Source organism: Enoplosus armatus, chromosome 11 (genome assembly GCF_043641665.1).
Source record: "Enoplosus armatus isolate fEnoArm2 chromosome 11, fEnoArm2.hap1, whole genome shotgun sequence".
Lineage (NCBI taxonomy): Eukaryota > Metazoa > Chordata > Actinopteri > Centrarchiformes > Enoplosidae > Enoplosus > Enoplosus armatus.
The window spans coordinates 11,427,870-11,448,892 of NC_092190.1; the positions used below are offsets into that span (position 1 = coordinate 11,427,870).

At 41.0% G+C, this 21,023-nt stretch overlaps 1 protein-coding gene across 1 annotated transcript; it reads left to right on the top strand.

Moving 5' to 3' along the window:
- Positions 1–2,583: 2,583 nt before the first annotated feature.
- Positions 2,584–21,023, top strand: mid1 (midline 1). Its single transcript, XM_070914145.1, has 10 exons — positions 2,584–2,710; positions 8,754–9,475; positions 15,281–15,376; positions 16,073–16,180; positions 17,278–17,426; positions 17,518–17,645; positions 18,280–18,423; positions 18,994–19,155; positions 19,253–19,460; positions 19,878–21,023. Exons 2-10 carry the CDS (start codon positions 8,810–8,812, stop codon positions 20,224–20,226), a joined length of 2,010 nt encoding a protein of 669 aa, XP_070770246.1. The 5' UTR covers positions 2,584–2,710; positions 8,754–8,809; the 3' UTR covers positions 20,227–21,023.

The window sequence follows — 21,023 nt, forward strand, 5'->3', positions numbered from 1 at the left end:
AGGTTTGCCAATGAAAAGATTAGAGTGGCATTTGGCTCGAGCGCCAAGATGCATCGTTGCTCTTGCCACACCGCCATGGCAACGGAAGCTTTATGCCTTCCTCCCAGACCCCCCGCCCCCTCCCACTGAGTGTCCAGACTGTACCAAAGAGTCATTTGAAGATCTTGTGATTCTTCATGTTGACCCTAACATTTAGCTAGTTAGTGGTGTACAACATAAATGGCATTTTCATGAATTCAGCTGCTGTTAAATAGACACTTGCTATGTCAACTTGAATTACTCACTCATTTCCATGGCTTTATTTTCTTTTGAATGACATGTAAATGAGTGAGCTGCATAAAAGTCTATTATAAATGTGCACGTAGCCTCAGCTGAGCGTCTCTCCAGGCCCATCCATCCCAGTGCTCCCATTTGTCATGCGGGGCACCTCTGTTCCCCGGTGACCAATCAGGACAGCCTCCTTGGGAGCTAAAAGCACCCCCCACCACCACCACCTCATCATCAGTTGTGATTGACAGCCTCCCACAGGAAGGAGGGGGCTTATTTACCTCCTTATGTTCTCATGGGACTAAGTTAATGATCCCAGCCAACAAAATAATACAAAGAGGGAAAAGCCTGAGAAGTCGGCGCCTGGTTGAACCATTTGGAGCGGTTTCGGCTTCCTTTAGAGAGGATTAGAGAAGAAGAGGCTGTGTGAGGAGAATTTCAGAGATAGTGGTGAGACAGACGAAGCAGCAGAGCCCAGACAGAGAGTAGGAGCTAAAGAGAGGCTTCTGAGGAAAGCTGGTGTGTTTAGAACATTTTCTTCCTGGGCTTTATTTCTGTATTCATCTGTCACCCGGACTATGGACTGTCAGGTTGACTGACTAACAGACTGCGAGGTAAGGGATCATCTGTATTTCCAGTGGGTGACACTTTAAAAGCCCCCTTTAAGGGTCTTTTAGACTTTTAAGTTAGGCTTTGAGAAAGTTTTGGTGCGCTAAAACACAACCATGCTTTGCAGTATTCTGCATACTCTTTTTTGTCAATATATTTGAATTTTAGCAAATGATTCTTGGATTTACAGACAAGTGAAGATCACAGTGAAAACTAAATATCAATGGTGATGTTGCATCTATGGTCTGTTTTGTTTTTCTTTCAATACAATTACTCTGCAACTGAATTCAATGATTTTTTAGGCTTCATTGCTTGTGTTTCCACACTGCACATTATGTACAGTACATATAGCCATAACTTTGCATTTACATTGGGTCTCTTTGCAGTTACAGAGATGTTAATGTGTTGATGTTACTTCAAGTCATTATCTGGCTTAACATGCCTTCAAATCTAAGTTGTTTTCATTGCTCTCACATTTCTTTTCATACTTTATTGAACCCTGCAGGCTAAACTGAAACACAAGGAGTCCTGGCAGGGGCTTTGGGTCACTAATCCAAATCGATCCATGCCTTATGTGCTGTGGCTTCACCACATAACATAAACATTTGCTTTACACAGATATACCGTATCAAAAACACTGTCTTGAGGTCGTCTGAGGTAATGGCCTCTAACTGAATACCTCAAACTTCATAGTTAAACAGTGAATGTGGGCTTAAATCCAGAGCTGAGAAACTGATCAAACTTGTGTGATCATTATCACTGTTTGTATGCCAATCGTGTCAGTCAGTGCATGTTTGTGTTGGGAACACGTAGCTTCCACGTAGCCAAGGAGTGGTGAACAGATGCCAACGATCTGAGACAACTTTCAACACCATCTAAGTCAACTGTGGCAACCACGATACATTCCTGTGTGTTTCCATTTCAGTGGACGTGTTCGCATGGAAAAACAAAAGGGTGTAACCACTTTCAGAAATAAGGTTGCTGAATGTGAGTCCCCAACTAAATGTGGTTTGCTTGATCACCATCTGCGCTAATGAACATGACAGCAGAATACAGCTGTTGTGTGGCAAAAACAGTGGATTTTCAATATATCTGTTCGTCCATGTTAGCATTTGCAGTGGGCCACTGACTCTGGCACAAAGCGCCACTGTCCTTTCTGGAGAGTATAATCATCATTGATTACTGTGTTTACTTATGCACTATTTCATTTGGATGTATTGAATCTCGCCTTAAGCGCAAAATACATTTCCAGCTGCAATAATCCAGACTAAGTTTGTTGAGGATACATTTATTGCAGTTCAGATTTTGCCTGAATACGGTTGATATTACTTAAGAATGTCATCATACCAATTATGCAAAAATCAAGACAGAATGTGTTATTAATGCACTGAATGTTGTTTTAGTGGTGTGCCGCTCAGCTCTTTAGATGACGTTTATTTGAGGATGACAAAAAAAAAAGCTTTGTTGGGAGTTATGGCAACTCTCCACGCTCTGATAGCCCAGAGTGATGGCCAAACCAGCAGAAGCTCTGCCCCTTTCATGTGATTGGCTAATGCAACAATTTGCAGCCGACTGTGTCTAGATGGGATAGGTACAGTTCTCAGAGAGAGGAGAGAAAAGGGTGGAAAGTTTCGATCCTCCTACTGGTTTTCAGTAGGTTTTGGAGAACAGGGTTAGGGGGGTCAGAAACTCACAGGGAGCGGGAGAGACGAGTCACTCATCTCAAAGTTGAGACCACTGCACTGGATCAGCTTGGCAGAGCCCAAACATCAGCACTGACTTTCAAAGTGTCTCCTTCCTCTCTTGCCTGTTTATGGATGTAATCATGTGGCGGGTAAGTCAGAAGGTCAATCTTAACTCAGTCTGTACTTCATGTTACTGCGCCTGTCTATGTTTTGCTACCAAAACATTGAGTCATCATATGTTTCCAAGCCTCCAGGCAGGGCTCTGTGCAAGTACTAAGGTTGTTTGGCCTTGTTGTATTCACAGATTCCTTCATGTTTTGAACTGTGGATAATACTTGAGGGATAAGATGACTAAGTGAGATGGCCGAGGGGGAATTTTGTGATTTGAAAGCGTCAAAGAGAGTGTGGGAGTCGGCAAAGTAGGTTTCCAGTGTCAAAGCAGCTATTCAGTGTATGCTTTATAGAATTTCCTAAAATATATGCATCTACACAGGCTCTGTCTAAAAGAATATGATTTGTAAGGTCACCAGAGTGCACCTTGCAGCATTATTTCTGAGGGGACAAATACAGTCGGCTATTCTTTTCCTTTTCTCAGTGTCATCTTTTCCCAGTCATCATTAAAGTTTTTTGCTACCTTAACTCAAACAGAGAGATCCACGGCAGCACTAAGGGAGATAAAAAAAAAAAACAGCCTTTCATCCATAATCTGGCAGCCTCGTGACCTACAAAACACCATTTACTCCACTGATAAGATAAAAGATACGGACCTTTCTCCCCCTGCTACATCCATATGCACTCTGGCAATACATCTGGACACAGTTTGTGACAACCCTCCATACATAACACACATAGGAGTCACTTTACATGAAGTTAATGAAGAGTGAAACTGGGACATTGCAGTCGGGGTCTGTGGTTTCCCTTATTAATTAGTTACTTATCTTGTTCCTGTGAGGAGGAATGTTAGACATCTTCCCGCCAGAGTGCGCTGCCTTTGATCACTGCTGTGACAAATGGATATCAAGTTGTCACCATGGCAACACATGTAGAGGTCTTTATAAGGAACTTTAAGTGGCTTTAAGTGAAGGGGAAGGTGAGGTTCTTTGGAGTTCAGATTTCTGAATATTGATGGTTATTATTAGTATAATTAGACTGAAGGAAATTTGCATGAATTATATATATATATATATATATATATATATATATATATATATATATATATATATTACTGTAAAATGTCACCATGTACTTTTGACATTTTTTATGGTAAGAAAGAAGTAAAGGAAGGTGAACGAGTTTGCGTGTATTTTATAAACCAGCCACATGGTGTCGCTCTTTGACTGTTTTATCCAGCAGTAAAACATCACTCTTGTTTTACGACGTTAACAAATTGCTTGTCCACACATGAGGTGCGACGGATAAATTAAGCTAAGGGCTGGTTCGCGCATTATAACGTCATTGCGCACTTATTCGGCATAGTTTAGCGCTCAGTATGTCATTTCTCCTCTGCGGACTTGTGAGCGGGCAGCAGGCTGCTGCTCGGAAAGTCACATTCTGTAAAGTTCCTGTGGTTGCGGAAAGGATACTGTGTTTCCCCGCTGATGCCACCTGCCAAGCCGCGGAGAGGAAATGAGAGTTTGGTGCAACTTGGTGGTGCTGACCAGGATGACCTGTGCTGCAGAGACAGTAAGCCAGCAGAGAAATGAAAGAAAGAACGTATTCAGCTGCCCCTTAGACCTCTATTTCCAGCTCTGAGTGTGTAAGAAACTCATTAGCCACACACATTATGTACATTATCGATTTTTAGTGCCATTTCCTCATCTGGAGCTTCATTATAAACCATCACTCATGTAGGAAGCAGTTTCATGTCTGTTAACATCAGCTTTCCAAATGAGGGCACAGCAAAAAAAAACCTTTATAAAACTTGTCATACTTTTCATAGTAATCCTGTTTGACAGATGAGTTTTAAAATCAGGAGCCTAAATGTTTAGATTTGTAATTAACTTGCCCTCCACAACCATTTCAATAACAGTATTAATGGATGTTGGTCAGGGCCAGGCCCCATGCAGCTAATCCCAGTAATGTGTGCAGCTGCAGATCAGGTAGATTTGTCAGCTACAGCTGTAAATCACATTAGGCCTGAGTGGGCCGCTGCTGAGCTGGCTGCTTTAGGGAGCAGCAACAGGCCACACATTGGTCACAGCCACGCTGGGAAGACAGGATTACAGATAAATATGTTAGGTGTCTGCCCCAGGAAAGAAGACAAAGAGCAATCGCACTCTCTCAGTGGCTGGATACGTGGTTAAGAGCCGTCATTAAAGGTGATAAAAGACCATAACCAAAAGGATTAGAAAGTGCTCGAGCAGGTAATTGTCTTCCTATCTGAGATATTGTAATTGTTTCATCTCTAAACGACCCATTACTTCCTAATCAAATAAAACTCCAAATGTTAAATTGGTGCTCAAGTTCATCATCTGACAAAACGCCACACAGTTAAGTGCGTACATCTCACACCTGTCATACCAGCTAATACTCAGCATTAAGCATCTTGAATCATATTTCTACTGTGCAGCACATAAGCTGCAAACTACAATTAACTGTCAATGCAATTTGTACTGCAAAACCAGGCAGCTTTTTCCTCTAACCATTTGCCCATAGCAAACATGGCTGTAATATATAGATCTAATATTGTTGTGTTATTATTATATTGGGGTTTTTTTGTTTTTATTCTGGTTATTATATACCATGATATAGCTTTTGTGATTTGTTTGTTTTAAAGGCTGCGTCACATTTCTGAGCTTATCTGTGAATCTCTTTGGTCATCGTCATATCTAATGCTTTTTGGTTACAACATTTATTTTGTAGCTTCTGAATGCAAGAATAGTCATACTGCAACAGCACGTCAGTAGTCAGTATTGAGATATGCAGTAATAAAGTTATAAAACTTAACTTACACAAAGAGCAGCAGCCTTCCCAATACACTGATCTTTTGCGTACATTGTGTTTCTCCTCAAATGTGTGGACTCAATTCTTTAAGTCCTCTTGCTGATCTCATGATGCTAAATTCCATCCCAGTTGGAGACGATATAGAAGAAACCTGGGGAATGCCAGTCACATGTCCATCTCCCAAGCAATGGACTGTCTGAACTTTAGCTTTAGTCTTTCATATTTACAGTATGTATCTGTCTCTCAGAGAGGAGAGTCACTCTGAATGACAGGAGAATTCAAATGGCGCACGGCGGGGGGGGGGGGGGGGGGGGGTTCTGGAAATAGAGGCACATGGTAAGCAGATGGTACCTCGGTGTTTCCCACTTGAGGGCCAACTGGGACCGACTTGTACGTAGCAGGTGATGTTATGTAGGTAGTGTCTGTCTTTATTTGTAGTCTTGTCTCTCAGAGAGGATGTTTAGCGTCTTTCAACGTTTGCTGTCAGGAGGTTGAATGGGGATTTTATAAGTTTTACTTTACTGTTGTTATGCCGTCTATAGAGTTGTATGTTTTTTTTGGCACTCATGAGGCGTGTGACACATCACAAGCCTCTGGAGTCACAGACAACAGACTGTGATGTAACTGGCATATTCCACGTCACCTTGTTTCTTGGATGCTGAGGGAATCGCAGACCTGTGTCCCACGTTACAGATGAGTCCCGCTGCCTCTCAGGCTGTCTCTCCGTCGTGTTTGTGTCTTCAGCTTTTCTCTTTGAATCCCTGGTGGCACAGCCAAGAAAAGTTCCTATCCACAGCATTGTGCTGCTAGAAGCAGAGGGATGGTCACACAAGGAAACCTGATCCCGATGCTTTGAATTTCTGAATGGGCAGGCCTGAGAGGACACTAACCTGCCTGTGAGGGCATGGGCTGGGGCTCTGCACAATCCTGTGCTGCTTATTTGCTGATTTTGACTCTCCCTCTCTCACACACACACACACACACATTCTCTCGCTGTTGTCTGCTCTCTCTCCTCTTCCAGTACTGGCCAGCGCTCCAGCTGTAGGTGGAGCTGGCTTTCCTGGAATTGTCGGCCAACTTTTCCTGTTGTGCTTGCTACCTCTTGCTCAATCTCTTGCTTAATGACAGCTCTGCTGCAGGATTTACTGGTGCTGCGAAGACTTGAGCCATCTGGATGCCCGTCTCTACAGCATGTTGGGGTTTATGGCTGGTGCATTTGTTGTCATAAATATGTTTTGATGATTCAGGTCAGAAGTTTCCCTTCAGCAGAAATGTCTCGGCAGTACAAAGTGGGGCGAAATCCATCGGTGGGTAAAGTAAACTGTGTATGAATGGGAGAGCTTTCAGGAGTGCGTAATGTACTTGGGGCTGTAACGCCGTTTGCAGTGGCTCTATGCCACAGTGTTGTTTTACAAGCTTTTTGTAACTTCAGGGTATTTTATACCATAGGCGATGACATCAGAGGATTATCATCTCTGCATTGTGTTTGTCATACAAAGCTCTTTATTAATTTTGTATTTAGGACACCCTGCTTGAAGTAACAACTTAACCTGTTTGACAAGACCTGTGCAAGTACTGTAACCACCATGCTGTAGCTGATAGCTTTGCTAAAAAATTATGTGTTAAAGTAAAAACATGTCAAACAAATGGATAAAATGTTGGACAAGTGATTTTTGTAGTTTCATGTGCCGCAGTTTGGTTACTCTGTAGAGATTAGTTGTAGTTTTAGGCTACTTATATATGCATGACAAAAACACAGCAAACACATTGAAATGAAGTAAAATTAAGAGTTTCTGAAATTTTAAAGATAATATGTTAATGAATGATGCCAAAAGCCTTGATGTTAAGACATGCATAGTGAAGCAGTTTTCTTTGATCCTCTGTAATAACTTCTAGACACCTGCATTTGCTGCTGTGTCTTTAAAGAACAACATAGCAAAGAAACAAAGGCCCACAGATGCATCACAGTCACCAGAGAAGAGTGCAACAATCGCCTCTTGTCTTGTACAGTACAGTGGGATAGCTGAGTGTCTGTGGAGATTTGAATAGAGTGGAAAGTCTGTAGCTCAGAGGTAATTGCTGTATCCTCGCAACTTCAAAAGGCTACTTGTGCCCGACTGTCCTGATAATGAGCTTTTGCCTTCTTCACACATAATGAGTGGAGGTAGAGAGTTCACATAGAGAGACGCTGTGAGCACAGTGTGTCCACTCGCAGCTGGGGTGTCTGACTGGCCGGGAACAAAGGCTTAGTGTCTGTGATAGTGTGGAGCCCCAGCCATCAGCAAGCAGGCCAATAGACTTCTGCTTGGCTGAGCTGTCAGTCCTCGCTGGCCTGCTGGCCAACGGAGTACAGTATAGGGAGGAACACATGAAGACAAGCTAGACTATTCCTGTGCCAAATTAAAATGAGCCGCTGCTGCATTCTCCAAGTTGTAAGTTCAGCCAAATAGAACATACAAATGTCTGATATATGTGTAATATGCAGACACGTGTTTTGGTTTACGTATTCTCCTGCTTGCTTGTTTTATTTTCCCAATTTGCTTAATTTCCATAGTGAGATATCTCTTACAAATATTTACATGCAGACATATTTATATTCATGTTTTTAAATTCATGTTTTCATATTCCGTTTGCAATGGAAATCAAATGAAATTCAAGATAGGGATGAATCATGTTGCTTTTATTACCATAACTACTTGAAAATAGAGACAGAATATGCACGATGTCTGTTTTGTTCACTTTTATTCACAAGTGGAGTAAACTTCTTGTCTAAACCTGGACATTATTATTTTTATTATCTGCCGATTATTTTCCTGATTAATCGTTTGGTCTACAGAATCTCAGAAAATAGTGGAAAATGCTTGTTACAATTTCCTAAAGCCAAAGATCATGTCTTAAAATAGCTTGTTTTGTCCGACCAACAGTCCAAAATCCACAGACGTGAAATGTGCTGTCACATAAGATCAAGTAAAGCTGAAAATCCTCACAGCTGACAGGCTGAAACAAAGAAATGTTTGGTATTTTGGCTTGAAAAATAACATAAAGAGTATTCAATCTTTATGATAGTTGCAGATTCATTTTCTGTCAATCCACCCATCGATTAATCAAATAATCGTTTCAGCTCAACTGGACATGATGCAAGGCCACTCATTAACCTTTAACTCCTATTCAAGGAGTGTTTACAACCTCCCACAGTTTAATCTTTTCATAGCTATCACAATTTAATTCCTTTCTGTGTCGTCTTTACAGATAGCTGATCAGCTTCCCTGGATTTCGCTCACAGCCCCACTTAGTTTTGCCTGAAAATGGAAACACTGGAGTCGGAGCTGACCTGCCCAATTTGTCTGGAGCTCTTTGAGGACCCGCTGCTCTTGCCCTGCGCTCACAGCCTTTGTTTCAACTGCGCCCATCGTATCCTGGTGTCACACTGCACGCCCAGCGAGCCAATTCAGTCCATCAGCGCCTTTCAGTGCCCAACCTGTCGCTATGTCATCACCCTCAACCAGAGGGGCCTAGAGGGACTCAAACGCAACGTTACATTACAGAACATCATTGACCGCTACCAGAAGGCTTCTCTAAGCGGACCCAACTCTCCTAACGAGACTCGGCGTGAGCGAGCCGTCCCCGACAGCAAAGCCATGACCTCTCCTGGTGACCGGGTGCAGTGTCAGTTCTGTGAGCAGGACCCTCCGCAGGATGCTGTAAAGACCTGCGTCACCTGTGAGGTGTCCTACTGCGACGAGTGTCTCAAGGCCACCCACCCCAACAAGAAGCCTTTCACGGGCCACCGTCTAATCGAGCCCTTGCTGGACTCCCATCTGCGCGGGCTCATGTGCCTGGAGCACGAAGATGAGAAGGTCAACATGTACTGTGTGACAGATGAACAGTTAATCTGTGCATTGTGTAAGCTGGTTGGCCGACACCGGGACCACCAAGTGGCAGCCCTCGGTGACCGATATGACAAACTGAAGGTAAGAGATGATCTGTAGTTGGAGGAATGCTTGGAGATTTATGATGCACTGAAGAAAACTCTTCCTACTGATTTTAGCCTCACATTCGAAGCTGATTTCTACATTTGTTCGAAATATTTTTTCAGTTTATAAAGTATCACAGTATGGCAGGTACACAAGCTATGAATACAGTTGCTGAATTTCAGTTTTATAAAAAAACACAAGCGAGCTTTTGAGCTGCTTGATTAACCTCGTAGTTCTGAATCAGAAGCTCCATTATTTGGACCAAGCAGTTCTGGTGTAAAAGTCAGCATGTCACAGCTGTTATTTCAGTGTGTCGATATGAGTCGACAGTCAACATTTCATATCTGCTGCTGCTCATCTAATTTTCAGGTTGTAGCTGCAGGTTGTTAAAAATGAATGTGGCTTGGTTAATTAATGTTAATGTTGATTAGAAGATTCCACTAAAACTGTAATATTTCTGGCTTCTTGCCCAACAACAGATAAAATTAAACTAAATTGAATCTTTAAGTTGTAGTTTATTATTGAATTATTATTTAATATTATTTTATGTTTTGCAAATGATGAAAGCTAAACTTACAACCCTCTTATTTAGTTAAAAAGGCTTTAAATCAGACCCCTCTGTGAAGAGCAAGTTATGCAAATAATGCAGACGATCTGCCACTTGATAAATACAATGTAAGTTAATGCTGCATAATGTTATGGTAAGTGAGATGCATCTCTTTGTTGTTGAAAATCAAATGTGAGGCAAGTCTTTAAGCAAATCTACAGTGGCACTTCACTTTATACACAGTGTACTGTAAACATCCTGTGATATACAATATGAAACAACTAACCCAACAAAATTACTTCCTCAATTAAATTTCACTATAATGTATGTGTCTGGAGATATTCTATATTTTTCTTATTGTCAACAAATCCCATGAAAAGACCAAAACCAACCGTTAATTGATCCTTCCACAGTCTAAAGCTAAAGTCTGATATTGTTTTATTACTCTATGCCATGGACCATTGTCGTCTAAGAACACATAAACGAGCCACACCATTACACTAGGTGACATGTTTCTTCATGCTGACATGGGCACTGTTGTTTAGTTTGAGTCGATCCCACACAAACCGTCCTTCTGACGTGAATACTCGCTTGCGTACCAGATCTGTGGCTGAAAATAGTCCCTGACAAAGACACTGTTTACTTCTGTTTTCTAAAAGTACAGCTGTTCAGCTGTTCAAGGAAGATATCTTGACTTTTTAAAAAAAATGAAACTATATATTCATTGCTTGTTTTTAAAGATTTAAATCATCAGTATGGGCTTGGGGCTTGATTTTGGTCTTTTCATCAGATTTGTTTACCATCAAAAATATAGAATGTTGCCAGCTTTATCCTTTTGAGACCAAATTCATCATAAGCCTTAGACAAATAGTGTAAATGAAATGAGTTAGAGGCTTTCTCTTTCTTGGCCGGTCTTGAAAGTAATGACACCCAAGAGACTGTTTTCACAGTTTTAGGTTAAGTGGAACTGCTCACTTTTGCCAGATGGGTCGATATCAATAAGGCATGAGAAGACGCTGTTAGCTGGAGCATAGAAAAAGGTGGCTCTGCATTCGTTCCATTATAGACATGAATCAGCTTCTGGCATAAGAGGGAGATTTTGGCTCAGCGGGTCAGTGTTTTGCCAGCACACTCTCTTTCTTATCATGTCTCCAGCAACCTCATGGGATCATTTTATAGGCCACATCAAGGCAATCGTGCAGTGGAATTGTGAAGCCTTTGACATGGAAATAGCAAGTTAGCTTTGACCTACAGTATGTAAATACATTTAAACAAGGTAAATTCTCTTAAATCATCAAAATATTTACTATTTTAGTTTAGGAATCTGTCTTCAGCTCAATTGTTTTGTCGAAGTTCATCCTAAAGTGTATCCTGAGAGTTGCATGGCATCCACTGCATGAAATAAAAATGAGGGTCTGCTTTGTTTTCACAAACACTCTCAGTTGTTCATGCATGACTCACAAAAGGGGGGTTTTGCTGCGTCACAAGTAACACTCGAAACCCTTTTGTGCCCGTTCCACTCTCTCACAATGCTTGGTCACGGTGGAACTGGAATGCAAACCATCATTTGCAAACATTTTTAGCAAGATAGGTCAGAGGACCAGTCTTAACCTGTCTCCTTTGTTTGATCATGCTGTCATTGTGCAGAAATCTCCTGGCCGCTTTCTCTGTGTGGGGCGTGATCGTTCACACCAGGAGGCAGACCAGGTGATCAGCATCATTTTCTTTTAATTCCACATTCAGGGACAGATTTGTTCTATGGAAAAACCTAAACCTGAATGTTGCTTTTCAAGGGCTTTTAAAACCAACAGAATGAGAACGAAATACATTCTACATACATACTAATGGGACATGGTAGTGTAGCCTTGGTGGTTAGTATTATTATAGTACGCTGCTTGTATTTTCATTGTTCGGTGTAGTAGTTAATGTATTGTTCTTTCTCTTTTGATAAGCTCATTCTCCTGTAAGTGGTTAAACACAGTAGGGTGTTGGATTTGAGATGATAAGAATCCTTTATCCTTTATCTACTTAAAGGCTTACCAGCTATGATCTGTTTTCTCTGCTGTACAATATCTTCAGTTGCTTGATATAATTCAAAAATTGTATGTAACGTATCTTGTTGACCTCATATTACGTGCACTTAGCTGTATTGTTATAAGTAACAGAGGAAACAGCAATTCTCATCTTAGAGAGAATTTTTTTTTCTCGTGGCTCGCAGGACATCACCCAGGTGGTATGCAGCTGAGCTTGTTCGTAGTTGCCGTTTACAGCCACAGTGCCTCACATTTCTCAGGAATTCTCACACAAAGGGATATTGTGACATAGTAAAAGCGTGTGTGTGCAATCATGTATAATGCAATCATTCGTTCAGTGTGGTTTTGGCATTATGTGACATAATCCTGGTCTCGTATTAAATCTGTTATTATCTATCCATCATCCATTTTATATGTCAATTTATTTCTATTTAGCGTTAGAGGTGTGGCTGGTGCATATCCCAACATGCAATGGGAAAAAACCCAGGTTTCCAGTCTGTTGCAGAGGTTATATATATATATACAGACAAATTACTCGTACTCATACTTACAAGCATTTGAGTGGAATGGCTTTGAGCTGTGGGAAAAACATGCACTTAACAAAAGAAAGTACCAGGAATGGAAATCAGACCCGAGATCGTCCTATAGTGAGGTGACAGTGCCAATCACTAAACCACAGAGCTGACATATCTAATGTTATCTACTGACTTTGTATTATAATTATCTTTAGAGTATTGATTGGTCTATAGTACATCATGTTTGATACGCAGCAAAGTCCCTTAGACCTGCACCTTTGTCCTTCAGGATCAGCACATCAGATTGCACTTTAGGACCTTCCTGAACTATAATGATTCTCTAATTTCATTCTAAGCTGACGTATTAACAAGTCAGTAGACCTACTGTACAGTACATGAGACACTTTTGTCTGCTAACCTGTTTAACTGAAGGCGGTATGCGCCATTGCATCCAGACCCTCCGTTTTATGTTGAGAGGCAAATTATGTTAAAAAAAAGAAGAAAATAACATGTATTTCTCTTAATAAAGAGGTTCTGAAAAACATGCAGTATGAAACTCACTCTATGATGGTTATTTAGGCACCTTAATTCGAAACAGGTTTGTAACCTGCTTTCACTCCCACCTTGACTGACAAGTCTTTTAACATACCTTCTTCACAGCAGACATGTTGACTTGTCACAGCAGGACAAGCACAGGTGTTACTAATAACATTAACGATGGCTGTTTTTTATTCAAGTGTGCCAGGAAGCGTTGACAGTGTGACAGTGAGGCAGCATGCACAACACCAGGACCCTTTAATGTTATTATTTACATCTGTGCTTTTCCTACTGTGACATGTCAAAATGTCTTACATAGCCAAACACTAGACAACATACGTTATTAATACGTATGTAAGTTATTAATCTCTTCTGAAGGTTTGTTTAAATTAGTAATGTTTGTAAAACAGACCCGTGTTTGAAATTATGTTCTGATGAGAAAACACAAGTCAAACTATTCAGTTATGTAATTGAATATACCTATAATATGCCGTACATAAAAACATACAAATCAGGCCTTTAATGAAGTGCATGTAGAGTGTAGAGTGATACTAGATAATAGTGTATATTTATACACAAGAATGCCACACTATGGTATGTTTCTGATTCAATGAAAGCCCTTTAAGTAGTAGAAATCACAGACAGATAGCCAGTAACTGGGCCCGTGGTGTTCACAGGATGAAGTGACAAACTCTGACAATGGATACAATTTCTAATGTTGACACAGGATAAAACTCCAAGTCCTGACAGTGACCTGAGAGAGGAAGGAAAAGAGACTGGTCAAAGCAAAGGTGTGGGACCAGAAGCATTCACATACAAAAGGAAGCTGCTATTTTTTCCTCTCATCAGCTTTAAATGATTCTAGGAAAGAGTCCTCCATTAGAGCGAGAGCTGTCTAAACACATGAGGGGTATTAATGTTGCAGGAGAAGCCATATTTTAGGCACACTGAGAAATACAGTACACCAAAAACGTTAGCAGAGAGAGACGAACAGCGAGATTGTTGGGAGAATTTTAAGCTCATACATTTGGCTTTATTCAACATCAGTTTGATTAATATGTTATGTTTCATGCGTCCATTTGAAAAGTTTTGAACTCACCTCACCTGTACCTGCAGCCCAGCATCTGAAAAGGCTTTCATCACCTTCTCTTCCATATAAATAAATCATATTTGTGAGAGTGGTAAAGTAAAGCCTCTGCTTTTTTAGTCCACAGTGACGCAGCCACCTTATGAAACCACTATGTGAAACATCTAACCTGAAGGGGGTCTACCTACTCGCTACAAGCCTTGGGTCTTTACAGTCTCTTCTTTAGACTATTTTTATGTTTTTGAAAGAAATCAAGCTCACAATTATACTTAATTATTTGTGAAACGTTTTTTGAAGGGGAAAGTTTTATAATGTTTGTGCTTTCAACATGTGGAGATGAACTGAATATTAAATCCGTCTTGGATTATATACCATTTATACAGTGTGAACCTCTCAGACATCAATTCATTAAATATGTATTTTTCTTAAACCAAGTGCATGTTACGTTTCCCAAAATAGTACAGTTTAAAGGCTATGTCATATTTTGACCATATAATTTACGGATCCATTCACTTATATGATCAAGACTTTAAATTATAGATTTAAACAAACATTTTTCTGTTTTTATTTGATTCAATTGAAAACAGCTGATTTAGGTGGGACTACACTTTTGTTTTCATTTTAATCGTAGCACTTAAATGGAATCATGCATTAATCTTTTATTTAAGAAGAATGATACTTTATGTCTGAAGATATTTTGTACTACCGCAGCACACAGCCATCATGCTGCCCAATTACAGTAGGAGATTACGTTTGAAACATAAGCCTTTGATCTGAGTCAGTGATTAACACAGCCGGGGTTTAGTTGTCCAAATCACTGGCAGATGCTCTGCTAAGCTCCGTGGCCTCAGCAGGCAGTATGATGGGATCTCTGGCACACAGGGAGGACCGGGGGCTCTGCACTGATCAGAGCCCAAATGTGGCCGGTCATATCCAGAGGCGGCCTTGTGTGTCCTCTCCTGTGCCCATTACACTCGAGCCAGATATGCTCCCATTCACCTAACCCTCCTCCAAGAGTTATTCAGCTGTTTACAGTTTGATGGTGGAACCATGTATAATGAAATACTCAATTTTGTTTTGCAGCAAGCCTTGGATTCCAACCTCAGCAGTCTAATCAAGAGGACCAGTGAGTTGGAAAGTCTGATGGGCAAACTTATCCAAACCTGCCAACATGTGGAGGTGAGGTTGTTTATCTATTCCATTTCAGGTGCAGGCTCCTCGCTGCTGTGGGCATCAACTCGTTAAATTATTAACGCAGTGATGAATTACTGTATCTGAGAGAGGCTGTTCATCATGTCAACAAGATTAAGTGCTCATTAGTCTATAGATATAGACATATATGATTTGCATGCAGTTTGCTGCAAATTGAGTATTTTCAGAGCAAATGCATGAACTTGGAAATAAACATATAAAGTATTGTGAGTCCTCAAAAAGCATATCAAATAATGCATATTAAAGCACATGTATTGTTGTATTTATAGTGCATTTGGTTAGTTCTCTCACCTCACCATGCATTACACTGACACTTTCTTAACATAGATTTCAAGTCAGCAAGGAATCTTCTTTTGGTAAATTTGAGTGTCCCTTCAGTGAAGACGACTCATCGCTGGGAGCCATGAGTTCATTACAGTGGCTGTGATCATGCGTGTGTTTGGGATAAAAACACAAACTGTGAACAAGGTCGACTGACTGCCACTCTGTCCTGCCCAACATGAGAAGGCAGAATTATCCTCTAACGTCACATGGGGTTTGATTGAAATGAATTGTGCTGGCAATAACGTGTTTAATCAAACGAACCTGCAGTTGTGCAGCGAAAACATTTTGTCAAAGCTTCCATTATTGACTGCCGCTTATCTACACTTCTGTCCTGTCTAGGTAAATGCATCGCGGCAAGAAAACAAGCTGCTTGAGGAGTGTGACCTGCTGATTAATATCATACAGCAGCGCAGGCAAATCATAGCTACCAAGATAAAGGAGGGGAAGGTACTGTTTATCACCTTTTGTGTCTTGATAACCTTTGTTTGTTTGTTGATAGCCTATCCTCCCCCACAGAGCTGGCAAGCTATCTTACCACTCAACACCGGAGCATGCTGTTCTTATTACAATACTGCGGAAACAAATCACTGTTGTTTGGTAAAAAGCTTTCGTCTTGTAACTTTTGAAAGAATCAATAGCACATTTTTCTTTTCACAAATAAAAAGTTTTAATGCATAAGCAAAAACTCTTTTACTGAAGTAATTTCACTTGTGCTACTGTTACACTACATTTCAGCACGTCCCAGATTAACCCCAGTTTGTGCCTTTCATATATTAACATTACATCAAAATATACATTACATTGATGATCTCAGCTCATTTAACATCTCTCGTCCTCTTTTTCTGACCCTAACGCTCAGACAGGTGACTGGTGGCAACTTGTCCTCAGATCTGTTTGGCTAAATACATTTGATGTACTTGTTACAAGATACTTGCACTGAAAGTACCTCAGACTGCAGAGTGTTATTGCTGTGTTTTTGTCGTCAGTAATCAGTCCTCAGCTCCGGAGTACTTCTGGCACAGTGTCCATACATTTGATGTGCATATGCTGTGCCTCTTGAATCGCTTCCCTCCCTTTTCCCCTGTTAGATGCCATTAGAGAGGCAGTGGCATGCTGTGCCATGCTCAGTGTCAGAGTAAGATCAGCCCTGCTTCCTGTGACGGCCCTCTCTTTCCTTCCTCGCCCCGTGCCTCGTGTCAGGTTCTGAGGTTGCTTTCAGCCTCCAAGCCAATGAGGCACAGATGTGGGATAGGAGGGTCTGGTTACTATGGCAGTGTTATGAGAGCATGCTTCATAAATACACCTCTTATGCCAGTATAGCTTATAGACCAGGTTGAATCTCACAGTCTTGTGGGTATTACACAACTGAAAAATCTAATTGTCAAAGGTGTAAATCACATTTTCCCCCAGTAGGATTTTCTAATTGGCGAGGTAAAATCTAATCTAGCATCTGGCAGGTGGTTGCCTCATACAGTCAGTAGTACATTGTTCATTGTTTATTTACCAAGCTTTTCTTCTATCAACATGTCCTCTTTTCCGCCCAGTCGATGCGGCTGAGGAAGCTAGCCCAGCAGATAGCCGGCTGCAAGCAGTGCATCGAGAGGTCCTCCTCCCTCATCACTCAGGCCGACCAAACTCTCAAGGAGTCAGACCACACTCGCTTCCTCCAAACGGCTAAAAGCGTCTGTGACAGGTGAGGAAACGAATGAAGCCAACACCATCAACAAACAATAGATGTGGTGTGTAAAACTCTCACCATCTAATAATGTACTTCTTTATTACAGAGTTTGTATGGCAACGGCATCCTCTCAAATCCTGTTGCCAGAAATTAACCTGAATGACACCTTTGATACTTTTGCTTTGGACTTCACAAGGGAGAAAAAGATGCTAGAAAGCTTGGATTACCTCACAGGTGAGTGGGGTCTTGCAAGTTAAGCACACAGTGTTTTATTGTTTGACACCAAGCCCGCTAATTAATATAATCTATTGCTCGCTCAGTATATACTACAAGATGAGTCTGGTTACACTACAACTTTTGGGCAGTTTTCCACTCTCACCCTATAACTCTTGAAGCTGGTCATTTTAGATGATTTGTTGGTTTCTTTTATCCAAAGTGCTTTTAAAATTATCCTCACATTATCCTTCAATTATAGATTGGTACAAGTTAAAGGCTTTGGCATGGATAGAAGCAGGGACTTTATATTTCAACGATGTGCCTGTTAGCGAGAAAACTAAAAAGCTCCCAAATGTTAGGCTACAGTTAAGCTTTATTTTCCGCTGAGTGAAACAGGTTTGATTGTTTATGCTCAGCGCCCGTTGTGCAGTACGAATTTAACTCTGCATGGGGGCTGTAGCTGTAATAGCTGGAGGAACTGCAACCTAGCTTAATTACACTAAAACCCAAATGGATGGTGTTATTTACCACCACTGGTCTCTGCGACATATTGTGATTTTGTTATTTTTATGTTGTTGGGTGCAGAATAGAATCCACTCAGCTTTCATCACTGTGTTAGAACAAAATTTGTCTTTTGTTTTTCCGATTGCAGCGCCAAATCCACCAGTAATCCGCGAGGAACTATGTACAGCTTCATATGACACGATCACAGTTCACTGGACATCGGATGATGAATTCTCGGTTGTATCGTATGAACTTCAGTACGCCATCTTCACCAGCCAATCTAATGTTGTCAGTAAGTCTATATGCAGCTCTCTGGTGGGAGTGCAGTATCTATATTTGTGGTGGGATACATGACAATGATGGAGGGATTCAAAAGGGATTACACTGAAGGACTTTAAATTGTTTGGGGGCTATGTAACAATATCCAAACGTAATATTGTATTGTAGCAGCTGAGGTGGAGAGCTCTGTGCTGCCTCTTAAGGGTAATGAGATGTTACTAAAATACACTGCAATTTTTGCAGTGTCTAGGAAGGGATTTGGGAAAGAAACGGCTCAGTCGGACTGGATTTACATCCAGATGCACATCGTAAGCTCGATATTATCTCGGGGTTGAAATGAGCAATAGACTGTTTAAGTTGATTGCTCTAACAAGGTCACAACATGCTCGATCAAGCAATTTATTCTCATCTGCCTCAGTGCTTAAGAACACTTGGATGAGCGGTAATGCGTCTATTTGATGAGTCAAAAATAGAAGCTATAGATTGAAACACTGCATACAATTGTGCCATATTGTGTCACTTCTTGATTTGAGTTTCTCAAGATTTTTCTTAATCAGTGACTCTCTGTCTGTCTGGGCTGCAGGTTTGTGTAACTCTGCTGATAGCTGGATGATTGTACCAAACATCAAGCAGAATCACTATACTGTGCACGGGCTCCAGTGTGGCACCAAGTACGTTTTCATAGTGAAGGCCATAAACCAGGCTGGAAACCGCAGCAGTGAACCGGGGAAACTCAAGACCAACAGTATGTAGCGTTACTAACCGTACAGAATTTATTTTATAATTCTTCATCCGTGAGGCATTTTAGAAACCAGCTTTTTTTTTTTTGCCCCTTCTTTAAGGTCAACCATTCAAGTTGGATGCAAAGTCAGCTCACCGGAAGCTGCGGGTGTCCCATGACAACCTGACAGTGGAGAGGGACGAGACATCGTCAAAGAAGAGCCACAGTCAGGACCGCTTCTCCAGCCACAGCAGCTACGGTGTCACAGGAAACGTCTACATCGACAGCGGCCGCCATTACTGGGAAGCTCTGATAGGAGGCAGCACATGGTACAAACATTTACCTGTTTTCAGTCATGCTAGCGGTGTGGCTCTTTGGATGGCAATGTGTGTGTGTTGTTCGGTCCACCACTTTGGTCCATGCTCCATCCAAATTTGGTTTAGGTGATCCTTTAACTTCACACACTTTGTGTTTTGTGCTATTTAGCTATTGTTAGCATGCTAACTAAGACAGTGAATATAGTAAACATTATACCTGCTAAACAACAGTATGTTAACATTGCCATTGTGAGCATTTTAACATGCTGACGTTAGCATTTAGCTCAAAGCACAGCTGAAGAACAGCCTCACAGAGCTGCTAGCATGGCTGTAGTCTTGTTTATTTCTTTATCGAAAATTTTTCAGTTGTACAATCCTAGACATGTACTGGTCTAAAAATCTAAAAAAAAAATTTCATTGGACATGCAGGTTTGCAGTGGGCATTGCATACAAGTCAGCACCAAAACATGAGTGGGTCGGCAAAAACTCCGCCTCCTGGGTCCTGTCTCGATGTAACAACTCGTGGGTGGTGCGTCACAACAGTAAGGAGATGCCCATCGAGCCGTCGCCCCACCTGCGGCGTCTCGGAGTATTGTTGGACTATGACTCTGGATCTCTGTCTTTCTACGACGCTATCGGCTCCCAGCACTTGTATACATTTGACATCGCCTTCGCTCAGCCAGTCTGCCCCGTGTTCAACGTGTGGAACAGGTGTTTAACAATCCTCACTGGACTGCCCATCCCAGACCACTTAGAGGGGACAGACTACAGCAACTGACAAAACCTGTCCTGCTGGACTTTCTTTGTGTCCCCAAAAAGAGCCCAGACTGCCTGCACCTCATTGACTTTGATGTCCACAAAAAAACATTAACTGAACGAGATGCAATTCACGGCCCATGTGTACATCCCTAATCAAGCCTATGTTGAAATTAATTGGAATTATTTAAGAAATGTTTTACAAGCATATGTAGATGTATTTCTTTGCTTTGCACATTTATGTACGTAACACTGCCGGATGGTTTAAAGGGTTTGCTTACAATTCATGGAGATATTTTCAAATAGGCTCCAGACTTTTTTGTATTTCTAAGTTTATATTACACGCGTTTCCATTCATGTGTTGCTAAGGGTGATGATAAACCTTTAAGTGCAAGTGACAAGTGGACACTCTGACTTAAATGTTTCTGGAAGGTTGTATTATAGGCTATTTTAAATGTAATGTGTATTTTGAAAGATTTTTTAAGTCATAGCACTTTGAGAAGACAAAGTTGTCGATATAAAATGTATTTCTAAGCCACTTGTACCATAATGCAAACGTGTCCTTGTCATTGTTTTGTCAGGAAAAAAAGCACTTAAATAGATCAGATAACAATAGTTAACATGTCCACTTAGAGATGTTCATGTAAAATCAGTCAGTTCATCAATTTTCAAATATTTATTATCTGTAAATGCTTGAGTACAGTTCAGCATTATGAGACCATCCTTCTCCTCGTTGTAGCTGTTTCAAAAGAGCTCTTCATCACAATTTTCACATTTATGTTTTCTCTGACAAGATGTAATAAAAGTGACTTCATTTGA